This window comes from Eucyclogobius newberryi, unplaced genomic scaffold, assembly GCF_026437365.1.
Source record: "Eucyclogobius newberryi isolate DKJ021-1_F unplaced genomic scaffold, fEucNew1.0.hap1 SCAF_4, whole genome shotgun sequence".
NCBI lineage: Eukaryota > Metazoa > Chordata > Actinopteri > Gobiiformes > Gobiidae > Eucyclogobius > Eucyclogobius newberryi.
This window is the reverse complement of record NW_027316056.1, coordinates 3,138,604-3,153,376: the sequence shown is the minus strand read 5'-3', so window position 1 is coordinate 3,153,376 and position 14,773 is coordinate 3,138,604. Positions and strand designations below refer to the sequence as shown.

General features: G+C 41.3%; 1 protein-coding gene across 9 annotated transcripts in view; it reads left to right on the top strand.

Annotated features, from left to right (window-relative positions):
• Positions 1-4,018, top strand: part of LOC140377613 (teneurin-3) — a 470,016-nt gene extending 465,998 nt beyond the window's left edge. For all 9 annotated transcript variants that reach the window (XM_072463087.1, XM_072463086.1, XM_072463085.1 and 6 more), the window contains 4 exons: positions 408-550; positions 1,394-1,518; positions 1,623-1,753; positions 1,900-4,018. In XM_072463087.1, the coding sequence (XP_072319188.1) occupies positions 408-550; positions 1,394-1,518; positions 1,623-1,753; positions 1,900-2,655 (1,155 nt within the window). In that variant the 3' untranslated portion in view covers positions 2,656-4,018. The remainder of the gene's footprint in view (positions 1-407; positions 551-1,393; positions 1,519-1,622; positions 1,754-1,899) is intronic.
• Positions 4,019-14,773: the final 10,755 nt, after the last annotated feature.

Here is a 14,773-nt window from a genome sequence, read left to right as displayed (position 1 = left end):
AAAAGAATTTAGGTCGAGAACTCCGATATTTATACTATTCTGTGGTAAGTCAGCCCATTGGGAGGAGCCTTCCTGAAGAGGAAAGAGTTGTTTGTTTCAACAGAAACTAACCCTCTTGGTATCTACCGAGCCTATTCAACCCTTTAATGGGCTATTAGTCTCCCCTTTGTCTTTGTGAGACCCTGGCTCACCCACCCTGAGTACCTGATTAACATCTAAATGTCCTGGTACTGGTCCTCTACCTCTCCAGGGGTTCAGGATCCCATTGTAGACTACAGGAAGATTGAACCTTAGACCTCCGTTTCTGTTTAAAGAAGGCTTTTCTTTTCTATTTTTTCTAACTGAGTCCAGATGACTACAACTAAAGCTTTTTCTACTATCTAAATGCTTGTGTTTATGTGGTTCAGGTGCAGTACACGGCGTATGGAGAGGTGTATTTTGACTCAAACCCGGACTTTGTGCTGGTGATCGGGTTCCACGGCGGCCTGTACGATCCACTCACGCGCCTGCTGCACTTCGGAGACCGGGACTACGACATCCCGGCTGGAAGGTAACTTTGCTTTTTGATCAGTAACTCTGGGATATTTTATTTAGAATAGACTAGAGATAAGCTTTCATTTGATATACACATTTTTTACGATGTTAAACCTTCACTAGGTTTTCAAACTCCTAAAGTCTATGGGGAAAAGAGTTTTTAATTTTACTTCTGGAACCCGAGGTGAGCTGATGTTTAGTCTTGTCAGTTTAGTGTCAGATTAACATCAGTTTAAGGTCAAACCAAAGTATCAGGACATCACAGATGAAGCCCCCTCCAGAAGGTGGAGAGGGCTCCATTTTCCCATTGAAGTGGCAGATGAAGAGGACCTTGGGAGAGACTGCCTCTGCAGCTGAGGAGAGTTCAAGGTGGCTGTGGCTAACAAGGGTCAGAGATGGAACCCTTCTGCAGATGAAGCTTTGTCTTTGCTGCCCAACCAAGGTGAAGCGTACAGGTTAAAGGGAGAAGCGATTGAGATCCGGAGATCCCTGCTGATGCTGTAGAAGGGTTACTCCACAAAGCCACAAGCGGCATTGTTTCATCAATAAATACGCACCATATCCAAACTGCTAGAGCTGCTTGTAGCATAGCATCCGTGTTGTTTATTTCATGCAGCCTTAAGATAAGATAAGATAAGATAATCTTTTATTGTCCCACATGGGGAAATTTCATTGGTGCAACGCAGGAAGATACAGAGGCAGATACAGAAGAAAAGAACAGATCACTTATAGGAAGTCTGAAAAACACTTTCAGTAGAAGATCTCCTATAAACAAAAACTCCCATAGACAAATAAATAAGTACATAAATATCATTGACTCTCCCTGTGACATTAAATTACATTGTTTCATGTGTTTCAGGTGGACCACTCCTGACATCAGCACATGGACCAGAGTTGGAAAAGACCCTCAGCCTTTTAACCTCTACATGTTCAGAGGAAACAACCCCATCAGCAAAGTGCACCAGGTCAAGGAGTATGTCACAGGTAAGGCCACAATTTACACCAAACAAAACACAATATTGTTCTATTAAAATGGTTCAAAAGTTGTAGTTAGCGTTACTTCCTCCTAAGCTTTCTTCTTTCTTCAGACATAAACATCTGGTTGGTCACATTCGGGTTCCACCTCCACAATGCTATCCCGGGATTCCCCATTCCCAAGTTTGACCTGACGCAGCCCTCACTGGAGATGAAGAAGAGTCAACTGTGGGATGACCTGCCCGTAAGTATCTCTATAATAGCCTTCACTAATGTTTTTGTAGTATCTTAAAAATGCACAATCGATCCAAATGATTAGACCTTCAGAATAATCCGTTTCCACTGGAAATGTAATTATAGGTAAACTTTGACTTTGTCCCCCCTCTACAGACCATCTCGGGGGTGCAGCAAGAGGTGATGCGTCAGTCCAAATCCTTCCTGTCATTCGAGCGTATGCCGGAGATCCAGCTGAGCCGGCGACACTCGGACCACACTCGGCCCTGGCTCTGGTTCTCCTCTGCGCGGTCGCTGGTGGGGAAGGGCGTGATGCTGGCCGTCGTGCAGGGTCGTGTCGTCACTAACGCCCTGAACATCGCCAACGAGGACTGCATCAAAGTGGCAGCCGTCCTCAACAATGCCTTCTACCTGGAGGACCTGCACTTCACGGTGGAAGGGCGCGACACACACTACTTCATCAAGACCAGCCTTCCCGAGAACGACCTGAGCGCGCTGAGGCTCACCTCGGGGAGGAAGGCCCTGGAGAACGGCGTCAACGTGACCGTGTCCCAGTCCACCACCGTCATGAACGGCCGCACCAGGCGCTTCGCCGACGTGGAGTTGCAGTACGGAGCGCTGGCTCTGCACGTGCGTTATGGCACTACGCTGGATGAGGAGAAAGCACGCATTCTGGAGCACGCCCGCCAGAGGGCGCTGTCCATGGCCTGGGCGCGGGAGCAGCAGAGGGTGCGTGACGGGGAGGAGGGCGTGCGGCTGTGGACCGAAGGAGAGAAGAGACAGCTGCTGAGCAGCGGCAAAGTGCTGGGCTACGACGGCTACTACGTCCTGTCCATAGAGCAGTATCCGGAGCTCGCAGACAGCGCCAACAACATCCAGTTCCTGCGGCAGAGCGAGATCGGCCGGAGGTAACGGCCACGCCGCCCACAGACTGTTTAACAGGGATGTCACAAAACTGAAGGAAACCCAATGTTTGTTTAGTTTTTTCTTTGAAGATGGTCTCCACTGATCGATGATAATCACTTAATGCACTGACCCCAAACCAATCGAGAAACTCGAGCTGAAGACGCTAAGTCTAAACAATGCCTTTGTCTTTTGTTTTATCTGCCTTCGAAAAGCCTGCACGCATGCCCCTCCCCTAATGTGGTGGGCGGGGCTAGATGGGTGCTGAGTCGTGAGCTGTGCAGCTGTGTAACAGTGGGATGTTAAGACTTTGATACAAGAGCATTTCTGCAGCCTCACGTGGAGCTCGAAGCATTTAGACAGTTAAACTGTCAGATCATGTGGGCCGGATCAGGCCCGAGTCCAGAGCAGGAACTGTGGGACTCTCACAGAGAAACGTACACTAAAGGACTCATTTGTATGGAGGACAAGAAAAGACTTTGTTTGAATTTTTGGTTTGTTTTGTATGAACTTGGATTTGCTTCAAACAAAAAGGAGAAATTAAAATGAACAAAAGAGTGTTTACTATTATCTATACCACTATTATTACTCTTACCACTCCACTACCACCAACACTGCAGGAAGGCCCATCTGAACCAGGATTTGAGTTGTGTTTTTGTGTTTCTGAAATCGTTGATCAGTTTGGGCTGTTTTGAAGCTTCTCCTCTCCACCACGCCCTGTGCTTTCAGCAGGCATCTTCTCGGTCTGGAGGCGGGGCCGTGGACTCATGACAGACGCCGTGGACGCACTGTCGGCTCCTCTTAAACACTGGTCTGCTGTGGTGACCTCACTTCTACAAACGTGACTCGTGCGATGCATAGACCTTGTGCTTTTATCGGTCGGAGGTGGTAGTTTTGCTTGCAATAGAAACATGTTGTCATGGCTTTCGGGGCGGGTGGGGTTGCTGTGAGTAGTAACCAACTGTTGCTTCTCTTTCTTTCTTTTGCTTGTTTCTTAACGGGGCAGCGCAATGCCATCAGTGACTTTAACAAGTAACAGTAATAGGTCAAAACTTGATGTGGACGTTTTCTCATTGATCGTGGGTCTCTGTACTCTTAAAGGGGAGTTTTTTTCTGTGTATGTGTGTTTACAAAAAAAGGGAGGGGACGGCAAATCTTTTAATCATTTCGAAAGGAACAAACAGGAATGATTGTTTGACACCATATGCTACCGATTTTTCTTTCTTTCAATTGAGACAAGTCAGCGTCGTTTGGGTTTCTCTTTTTTATTTGGAAGATTGAGAAATTCCACTTATCCGTACATCAATATTAGTCTCAGAGAAAGTAATTTATGTACAGTGTTTATACGGTAAAAATAAAATTCTTGAAAGTACTTTTAAATGTGTGGTCCCTTTGTTGTGTTATTTCTTGCATTCTTGACAAAGTGAACTTGAAACACAAGATAGTCTAAAGTCCAAATTAAAGTTCCATCCATGGTAAAGTAGATGAAACAACATCTTCTCAGCTTCTTCTGCCCAAGTAATATCTGATCATACCTAAGTACCTGAGCGTATGTTTTTGTGTCGTAATCTATTTCCCAACTGCTTCTTGGATGTTTCTGTATTTTATTTGCACATGTGCGGTTTCTTACTCCGATCAAAGTCCAAATAACTAGTTTTATTCCTATTCTTTGATAATGTACAACTACTACATGCAAAGAATTATAGTGTTTGTATCAGTTGCTAGTCTCTCAACCAATTTAGTTGAGTCCATTAGTGACTTTTTTTTTACACCCTTGAGAATACAGTTCAGTACTAATTAAGGTGGCAGTTTGTGATCAAGTGGTTTCAAAAGACATGCAGGGAGAAGGCACAAGAAAATATTTTGAGCTCATTTAAAAAGTCTGTTCATAGAGTTGAATAAGTCTCTATAAATATGTTTATTTTTGCCATTTTCCTGAATATATATATATATATATATATATTATATATATATATATATATATATATTATATATATATAAAATCAATATCAGTACATTTACTTTTCTCATAAAATAAATCACAATAAGTTTGGCACCATAAATCATACAATGCATGTGCACATTCAGTAGATCAATTTAACAGCCAAGTTAGCTTAAACAAAGAGTCAAAGTCACATATCAAAGTGCAAATGCCATACAATTATATTGCCAGAGCACTAAATACACAAGTTAATACACAAGTTAATACACAAGTTAATACACAAGTTAATTCAATTCAATTTATTTTTATAAGGCCCAAAATCACAACAACAGTTGCCTCTGAGGGCCACAGTGAGAAATTAATCTACAATTTCTGTGGTGGCGATGGAGTCAAACAATGTCTGTGGTGGCGAGGGACAATGTCCCAGAGTCCTCTGTCCTTAGACCCTCCTTCTCGGCAAGGAAAAACTACAAAAAACCTCCTTGGGGAAAAAAGTAGAAACCTGGAGGAGTTCCAGAGTGAAGGAGAGATCTGACTCTCACAGACGGACAGACGGACGCGAGGGAGACTGGAGCTGGACCCACTCTTCAGGCAGATGAGGGACCGTCTGAGTCTAGCTGGACCCACTCTTCAGGCAGATGAGGGACCGTCCATACGGGGCAGGGACCACTTCACCAGGAGAGGGGCATCTGGGTCCACAGGTCCTCAGGAGTGAGAAAAAGAAAAATAAGGCCGTGAACAGTTTGCAAGTGGAACTAAAAATGAAATATTGTTTGATAGAGTAGTCAGAAGAAGAGGATAGTGCTCAAGCTGCCATACTTCCCCCAGCATAGTTACATAGCATAGCTAAAGCTGAAGCTGTGGGTTTATATTTCTGTTCCTAACTGGTCTGACCATAAGCGATTTCAAAGAGGAACGTTTTAAGCCTGGACTTAAATGAAGAGACTGTGTCAGCATATTTAACATGGGCCGGGAGTACGGTGTACATTTTAGGACATTGTCATTCCTCGTTGTCACTTGTCGTTTTTTAGTCATTTGTCAGTTGTCATTTTTCGTTCGACTTTTTACTTTGTCATTTCTCATCCTCCTTCGACTCTTTTTACTTTGTCATTTCTAGTCTTTGTTCGACGAGGATGAGAACTGACAAACTTTTTAGTTTGTCGTTTCTCATCCTCCTTCGACTCTTTTTACTTTGTCATTTCTAGTCTTCGTTGGACGAGGATGAGAACTGACAAACTCTTTAGTTTGTCATTTCTCATTCTCCTTCACCTCTTTTTACTTTGTCATTTCTAGTCTTCGGTCGACGAGGATGAGAACTGACAAACTCTTTAGTTTGTCATTTCTCATTCTCCTTCGACTCTTTTTACTTTGTCATTTCTAGTCTTCGGTCGACGAGGATGAGAACTGACAAACTCTTTAGTTTGTCATTTCTCATTCTCCTTCGACTCTTTTTACTTTGTCATTTCTAGTCTTCGTTCGACGAGGATGAGAACTGACAAACTCTTTAGTTTGTCATTTCTCATTCTCCTTCGACTCTTTTTACTTTGTCATTTCTAGTCTTCGGTCGACGAGGATGAGAACTGACAAACTCTTTAGTTTGTCATTTCTCATTCTCCTTCGACTCTTTTTACTTTGTCATTTCTAGTCTTCGTTGGACGAGGATGAGAACTGACAAACTCTTTAGTTTGTCATTTCTCATTCTCCTTCACCTCTTTTTACTTTGTCATTTCTAGTCTTTGTTCGACGAGGATGAGAACTGACAAACTCTTTAGTTTGTCATTTCTCATTCTCCTTCACCTCTTTTTACTTTGTCATTTCTAGTCTTCGGTCGACGAGGATGAGAACTGACAAACTCTTTAGTTTGTCGTTTCTCATTCTCCTTCGACTCTTTTTACTTTGTCATTTCTAGTCTTCGTTCGACGAGGATGAGAACTGACAAACTCTTTAGTTTGTCGTTTCTCATTCTCCTTCGACTCTTTTTACTTTGTCATTTCTAGTCTTCGTTCGACGAGGATGAGAACTGACAAACTCTTTAGTTTGTCGTTTCTCATCCTCCTTCGACTCTTTTTACTTTGTCATTTCTAGTGTTCGTTCGACGAGGATGAGAACTGACAAACTCTTTAGTTTGTCATTTCTCATTCTCCTTCGACTCTTTTTACTTTGTCATTTCTAGTCTTCGGTCGACGAGGATGAGAACTGACAAACTCTTTAGTTTGTCGTTTCTCATCCTCCTTCACCTCTTTTTACTTTGTCATTTCTAGTCTTCGGTCGACGAGGATGAGAACTGACAAACTCTTTTAGTTTGTCATTTCTCATCCTCCTTCGACTCTTTTTACTTTGTCATTTCTAGTCTTCGGTCGACGAGGATGAGAACTGACAAACTCTACTTTGTCGTTTCTCATTCTCCTTCACCTCTTTTTACTTTGTCATTTCTAGTCTTCGGTCGACGAGGATGAGAACTGACAAACTCTTTTAGTTTGTCATTTCTCATCCTCCTTCGACTCTTTTTACTTTGTCATTTCTAGTCTTCGGTCGACGAGGATGAGAACTGACAAACTCTTTTAGTTTGTCATTTCTCATCCTCCTTCAACTGTTCACACTGCCATTTTGTCTCTGAATCTATCCGAGTCTTGTCCTTCTCACACACCGTCCGTCCAGGCCCTTCCCTGCTTAGCTTCCCTGGATTGACAAGAGCAGGCATAACCAAAAGCCCTAGACTACCTAGAACAAATCAGAATTCCGGGCGTATATATAGGATTGACCTAGCCCAAAATTACATCAAATGGGAGCTCACGAAAATCTCCGTTGCAACTTGATTCGACTGAAATAACTAACAATAGAATAAAAAAGAAGGAAATGAGACAAACAAGGAAGCCATGTTGGATTGAACAGCCACTTTTTTCCGCCCCAAAAACGTACTTGTCCTAGGTTTTACGTCTGATTGAGCTCAAAACAACACCTTCTCATATATATATATTCCTTACAGTGAGTGTCTGCATGGGACAGCGTTGAAACATGTCTTCGTTTCCTTTTTCTTGTTGACACGCACACATGCATTTACCTACTGAGGGTTTTTATGGCTCGATTGTAAATTATTAATACCCATATAACAATTACTCTATAGCGCCCCCTACCTATTACATGAACAGTCAACATTGTCTGATTTGTCTTTAATTCAGGTGTTGAATTCTCCACAGGACGCCATGAAAGACATGCATTACAGATAGTGTATTGTTCCACTATTGGCCAGCAGAGGTGCAATTCATGCTCACATTAAAATTATTTTTCAGCCAACACGCTTCATCTGATTGGGTAGAAATTGTAATGAGTACATCTCCTTACACTGATTACAATAATGTGTCAAACATTAAGATTTGTGCTCTAGCGCCATCTAAACATGCATAACCAGGACTTTTACTTGTATTAGTTAAATTCTGCAGAGCATTCCTTGCTGTGCCCTTGATCCCAAAAGTCAGACCTATGCCCCATTTTGTACAGTTTTGCCTCTAGGGCCCCCTACGACAAATAAGACAAAACAGGCTTAAAGACACATTAAGCGTTAGCACAGATGCACCAAAGTTATCTAATTGAACTAAATGAATTAAAATGTCAACTATAATTTAAAGGCTGCTCAAATAAAAGCTGTACAGCGACCTCTAGAAAAAAAAACAGAAAATAAACCAGACATAAGTGAAAATATCAAATCACTTGATAAACTACATCACATCGTATCTGTATTAGGTACGGGTTGCCAGTTAAAAGCCAGTTTTTAAGACCAGACTTAAGTTCCTCTGCTCTGACACTTACACACTTACAAAAGAAAGGCCTGTGTTTTAAAGCAGCTTTATTTGATAAGGTCTGACATATAATTTAATATTATACAAATAACAAATACAGACAAACAGAGCTATAGTCGCAACTATGTTTGCTTACAAAATTTGATATGACATGTGCATATGTACATAAAACAGATTTATGACACAACTCCTTTGGATAATTTACACTATTAAACTAGATAATCTATCCAATCTAATTAGTACAGCCCATTTTACCAACACAAAGTCTCCAAAATGCTTCACAGGGTACAAAATAAGACAAATAAATTGATGAATAAATATGTACAAACCAAATAAAAACTAATTATGAAATATATAAAATATACACATTTAAAAGACGGTCAGAGGACCACACAATTCTCATGCAGGGTTACTCATGCAGGGTTAACCCTTGTATGGTGTTCGAGTCTGTGGGACCCGTTTTCAGTTTTCATCAAAAGAAAAATAATACAATGCAATATTTTTTCAAACTCAGACTCCTTGGCCTTGGCTCATTTTTTGAAGAACATATATCAGACAAAATTTTCATCGACCGCACATCGTAACCCTCCCACACATTTATATTACATACATGGTGTTCGGGTCTACTGGACCCAGGGAACCTAAAAGGTCCTGTGTACCTTCATGTGTGTGCGTGTGTGCGTGTGTGTGCGTGCGTGCGTGCGTGTGCGTGCGTGTGTGTGTGTGTGTATGTGTGTTCTCGCAAAGCCTACAGAGTGAGGACAGCCACGGGTTTTAGACCAACAGAGTGAAGACCAATTTCCAAAGTGAGGACATTTTGGCGTGTCCTCACTTTGCTAAAGAAAAGAAAGCATGATGGGGGGTTCCTGGACGTGCCCTGATGCTGCCCAGTGAAAATCCTCAGAATGATAGAAAACTCAGAATTTTTCACCAGAATTTCACACACATTTTGCTCTGTCTCTGGTTGAAGTTGGTACTGGAGGCCAAATGCTCAGGCGCGCCACAGTGGACAATACAAGTAAGGCAAAGCAAGGCAAGTTTATTTGTAGAGCACATTTCATACACAAGGCAATTCAAAGTGCTTCACACAGCAGGAGAAATGCATTCAAATCACAAATAAATTACAGAAATACAATAAAATTAACTAAATTAAAAATTATCAATCCAACTGATTTTCTAAACTAATAAAATCACAAACAAAAGAGAAGAGTGCAAAGATAAAATTAACTACAATAAAATTAACTAAATTAAAAATTATCAATCCAACTGATTTTCTAAACTAATAAAATCACAAACAAAAGAGAAGAGTGCAAAGAAAAAATCCTTTCAGTCATATGCGCAGCTAAACAAAACTGTTTTTAGCTTAGATTTGAACATTGTCAGAGTAGAAGCCTTTCTCACATCTTCAGGAAGACTGTTCCAGATTTTAGCTGCATAAAACTGAAACGCAGATTCCCCATGTTTTGTCCTGACTCTGGGCACCCGCAGGAGGCCGGTCCATGTTTAGTCCTGACACTGGCACCAGCAGGAGGCCGGTCCCTGAGGTCCTCAGAGTCCGAGATGGTTCATATGGCATATCCAACATATCCAAGATGTACTTTGGTGCTAGGCCATGGAGAGACTTGTACACAAGCAGAGCTGCTTTAAAGTCTATTCTCTGAGCCACAGGAGCCAGTGCAGAGACCTGAGAACAGGACTAATGTGATCATACTTCCTGGTTCTGGTCAGGACCCGAGCAGCAGCGTTCTGGATGAGCTGCAGCTGTTTTACAGCTCGTTTGGAGAGGCCAGTGAGCAGGCCGTTACAGTAGTCTAATCTACTGGAGACAAACGCGTGGATAAGTCTCTCTAAATCTGGTTTTGACACTATATTTTTGATTTTGGCAAAGTTTTTTAGATGGTAAAAAGCTGCTGATGTTATTGATTTGACGTGGCTATTAAAGTTCAAGTCTGAGTCCATTATTACCCCCAGATTTCTAATTTGGTTTGTAAGTTTTAGAGCGAGACTCTGGAGGTGACCGCTAACACTTTCTCTTTGTTTCTGTGGGCCAAAAACGATTATTTCAGTCTTGTCTGAGTTCAGCTGGAGAAAGTTGTTAAGTACTGCAATACATTGGGGTGGGCACTGCCTCTTAAACACATATGGTGATGTTTATGTTGCAAAAAGGAGCAGAACTCTAAAGACATTTATATACCTCAAATATTAATTTTATACATATGATTATAAATGTGTATTAATCTCGTAAAGTCAGTTAATTTATTGATTATTTATATTGATGAATTGTTTATGTGGAAGTACCTTATTCAAATATTCACTGCTTCTGTGCAAGCAGAAGGACAGTATTTTTACACTGGAAATGGGGCATTCCTTATAAAAGTGGACATGTTGATATTGGCTATATGGCAATTTTTTGGGTTTGTGTTAGTTCTGACGTGTCTCTAAAAACATCTGTGATTGGCCACTCCTATTTAAACCTCTGTCCCATCCTCAGTTACCCATTTGCAGTGACGTGCGGTGAGGTTCAGGGCGAGTGAGGCACCAAAAAAAAGTGGGAGTTGAACACACTTTCGCTTGTGTTCAAAGCTGTGTGGCTTACTATTATGCTATATGTTCAATGAGTGATGTCAGCGTTTTTAGATATATAGCTCCGTCTAAAGCAACCCGTTCAACTCCGGTGTAGGTTTTTCTTTAGTTATAACCTCTTGCTTTGCTTGAAAATCCAGATTTGTGAAACGTTTTAACTTGGAAATGTAATCGTCCAGATTCTACAAACACAATAATAACAAAGAAGATAGTGAAACCTGTCCACATACGGCCGGGCTCAGGAGCATGCGCATTACATGCGCCTTCAATGAGGCGCATGTAATGAAGCCTCTCTGAGTGAACTTTTACTGCGGTTTTATCATGAATCATGAATCATTTTGCATTGCACCAGCTCAGTTTGTGAGGAGTGTGTGCGTGTGCTCCAGAGGCTGAGCAGCTTCAGCCTCCTCCCTGTATCTGAACGGGATCTGAACATTTTGACATTCTTATTTGACATAATATTGTTCGATATTGGATTCAAACGGAAAGTGGGTTTATAATACATACCAGATAACAAAATATTAATATTTTTTTATATTTTATTTAATTTTTTATTTTTATTTTTTCCCCAAGATTGACAGGTGAGGCCCTGCCTCCCCTGCCGCCCCTGCATGCACGTCCCTGCCCATTTGCCCGACGAAGGCCCAGTTGCAGAAACTTTGCCTCTTTATTAATAAACTTTTATTTTGCAAGTAAGACAGTGTGTGGGATTTATTTCCCCATTACCGGGTTGTTTAGCCACTTTTTTTTTATTTTAGCCAAAATTATAATTGTCAAGATCAGGAAAATACTTTTTAAAATAAATATAAACTGAGCTTTAACAGGACAACAGTACCAGGGGGACAGGACCAGGGGGACAGGACCAGGAGGACAGGACCAGGGGGACAGGACCAGGGGGACAAGAGGACGAAAGGACCAGAGGGACAGGACCAGAACAGGATGAGTGGAACAGGGAGACAAGAAGAGGACGACAGGACCAGGGGGACAAGAAGAGGACGACAAGAACAGGGTGAGAGGAACAGGGGGACAAGAAGAGGATGGCAGGACCAGAGGATCAGGACCAGGGGGACAAGAAGAGGACGAAAGGACCAGAGGGACATTATGTTGCACCTTAAAGGCGCAATGGACGATTTTTCGGCGGTTTGAGAACGCAGGTGGAAGTGCGCATGCCACTCCCCCGTGCGGACTGATACAACACACAAATGCGTTTTTTTATTAGCGCGACGGATCGCATCGCATTTCTCGTCTCTTGTAGATTTCCGTCTTCTTCTGCGTCAGCTCGAACTGTCTTTCTCCGTCTTTATTTTGCCCCGTACACTGAGGGAACTATATTATGATAGATCAATGCGCTTAGACACGCGGAAACGTGGGGACGAGCCGCACGCGGCTGCAGGTGAGCGATATGTGCGTTTTATGATTGATACGTGGCAGGACTAATTGGCAGTCCACGCCACGAGGAAATAAGACTCAGATTTGGGCCAAAAAAATCGTCCATCCAACCTTTAATGTCAAATCAAGTTCGTAGTTTGTGACTTGTGTTGTTCACTGACAGAGTCTACTCCTCTCACTCACTTAATATCACAGCTTACAGGGAAATATATAATATTTACTGGAAAATCTTCTCATTTCAATACATATACAATCTTTCTTAAATAATTCTTATCTGATCATTGCAAAATAATAGTATTTTTAGATTAAAAAAATAAAATGAAAGCTTGAGTTGTAATATATATTAGTGTAATGATGCGTTGAACTCACAGACTTTTAGTCTGTGAGTTCAACTCCTCAGTCTCAGACTCAGTCCCCATGCCCTCCCATCCCCCACCTCTGCACCTGGAGTCACTTTGAAAGTTTCAATTGAAGAGGCTGGGCCAATCAGAGCGCTCCGTGTGCAGAGCCTGTGCACCTAATATCACAGCTTACAAACTACAGGGAAATGTTTAATATTTACTGGAAAATCTTCTCATTTCAATACATATACAATCTTTCATGAATAATTTATATATGATCGTTGCAAGATACTAGGGTGTAGCCTAGTATCTACCCTTTTTTTTTCTTTTATTTAAATAATTAAAAATAAAATGAAAGCTTGAGTTGTAATATATATTAGTGTAATGATGCGTTAGTACAAGACTTAAGTCTGTGAGTTCAACTCCTCAGTCTCAGTCTCCCATCCCCGTGCCCTCCCATCCCCCACCTCTGCACCTTGCTCACGTTGATACATTGTTGCAATGAGGCTGGGCCATGGGCTGCGCCAATCAGAGCGCTCCTATGCAGAGGCTGTGCACTAATATCACAGCTTACAAACTACAGGCATATTACATGTTATTTTCAGTTCTTTATCAGGCAACTTTGCTCATGTAAAAATGTTTAAATAATATCTGTGAGTTTAACATTGAAAGTGTTTTTGACTAATGTTGTGAGCCACAGTTTTCTTATAAGTTAAGAAAAAACAACTCGACCAATCACATCACTTTATGCGTTTCCCGGTAATTATCCAATCAGAGCGCAGCGTGAGCGGTGTTGTTTACACGTGTCGGAGATCGGACGGGTCGGACTGATGAAGAGATGGCAAAATGTCTTCTGAGAATCAGACCATTAAAAGGTTTAAAAGAAGAGTTCAAACTTTGAGAAGTCATTACAAGAAATGCGAGGAGCGAGCCTCAACTCATGTAAGTATTAAACATCTGTGTGTGACGTCACGTTACACGTTGTTCTGTGTCCTTTAGCAATATAAGAGTTTATGCAACTGCAATTTAGAGTTATTTTATTACTTGGTTTGCGGATTTTTAAATGCAATATATTGATCACGCGGGCGAAATATAAGTATAAATATAATTTCAATTTCAAAAGATAATTTCTTCAGGGTTTGCCCAAAACGGACCACGTGAGGAGGAGGAGGAGGAGGGAGGGGGGGACGCGGCGCGCAGGATCGTGTAAACAGTAGATTTAGCGTGTTTTGCATTGGTAGAATTGACGCCTCTAAGTGTGCACTCTTAGTCACGGCTAAACGGGCTGAAGAAAATGTGGTAAACGGGTTTAACATGTGTATTTGCGATATAAGGAGTTGGCGCTGCGCCTCACAGTCCCGGAAACGGACGCGCGCGTCTTCACATGCTCTCCCGGGACCGCGCACATCGGCGACTCCCGCAGGATTTTTGACGAAAATTGCTTCACGTGCTCTTATCTTTGACTTAAATACCACTTTATATTTCATTTAAAGCTATTTTGCGTTGACGGCGGTACTTTATAAAAAAACTGACAAAAATTTATTTTATTTATATTGTATAAATCAATCAAAGTGTAGCGGATCGGTAAACCAAGTAATAAAATAAGTAAGGCCTTAGCAGGTTAAAAAAAAAAATGCATACATTTTTTAAAAACATGAGCTTTCAGTTTAGTCCAGGCCTCACAAAAAACAATTGTAGATAACGTTCTGTAAATCAACAATGATGTACAAATGTATTTAATGCCAATGTTATAACAGACATTAATTTATAGATTTCGTGTGTAATATATATATATATATATATAAAATTTTACTGACTAGTCAGTATCAGTTGCAAACAAACACTAGCCTAGGAAAGTATCCAATTAATAAACACTATCCCCAGCACTGCATGTGTCTTTTTTATTTTTTTATTTTTTTTTATCTTTGATGACTTGTCCTGAGAACTTGTGGCTGCACAGTGCATGTGCCCTGCACACTTCTGATCTTATTATAGTCAAACATTAATTTGTAACTGCTTTGAGAAAAGCGCTAATACGTTAAAATTCATATGTTGCAGGTTAAAACCCTGGAGAG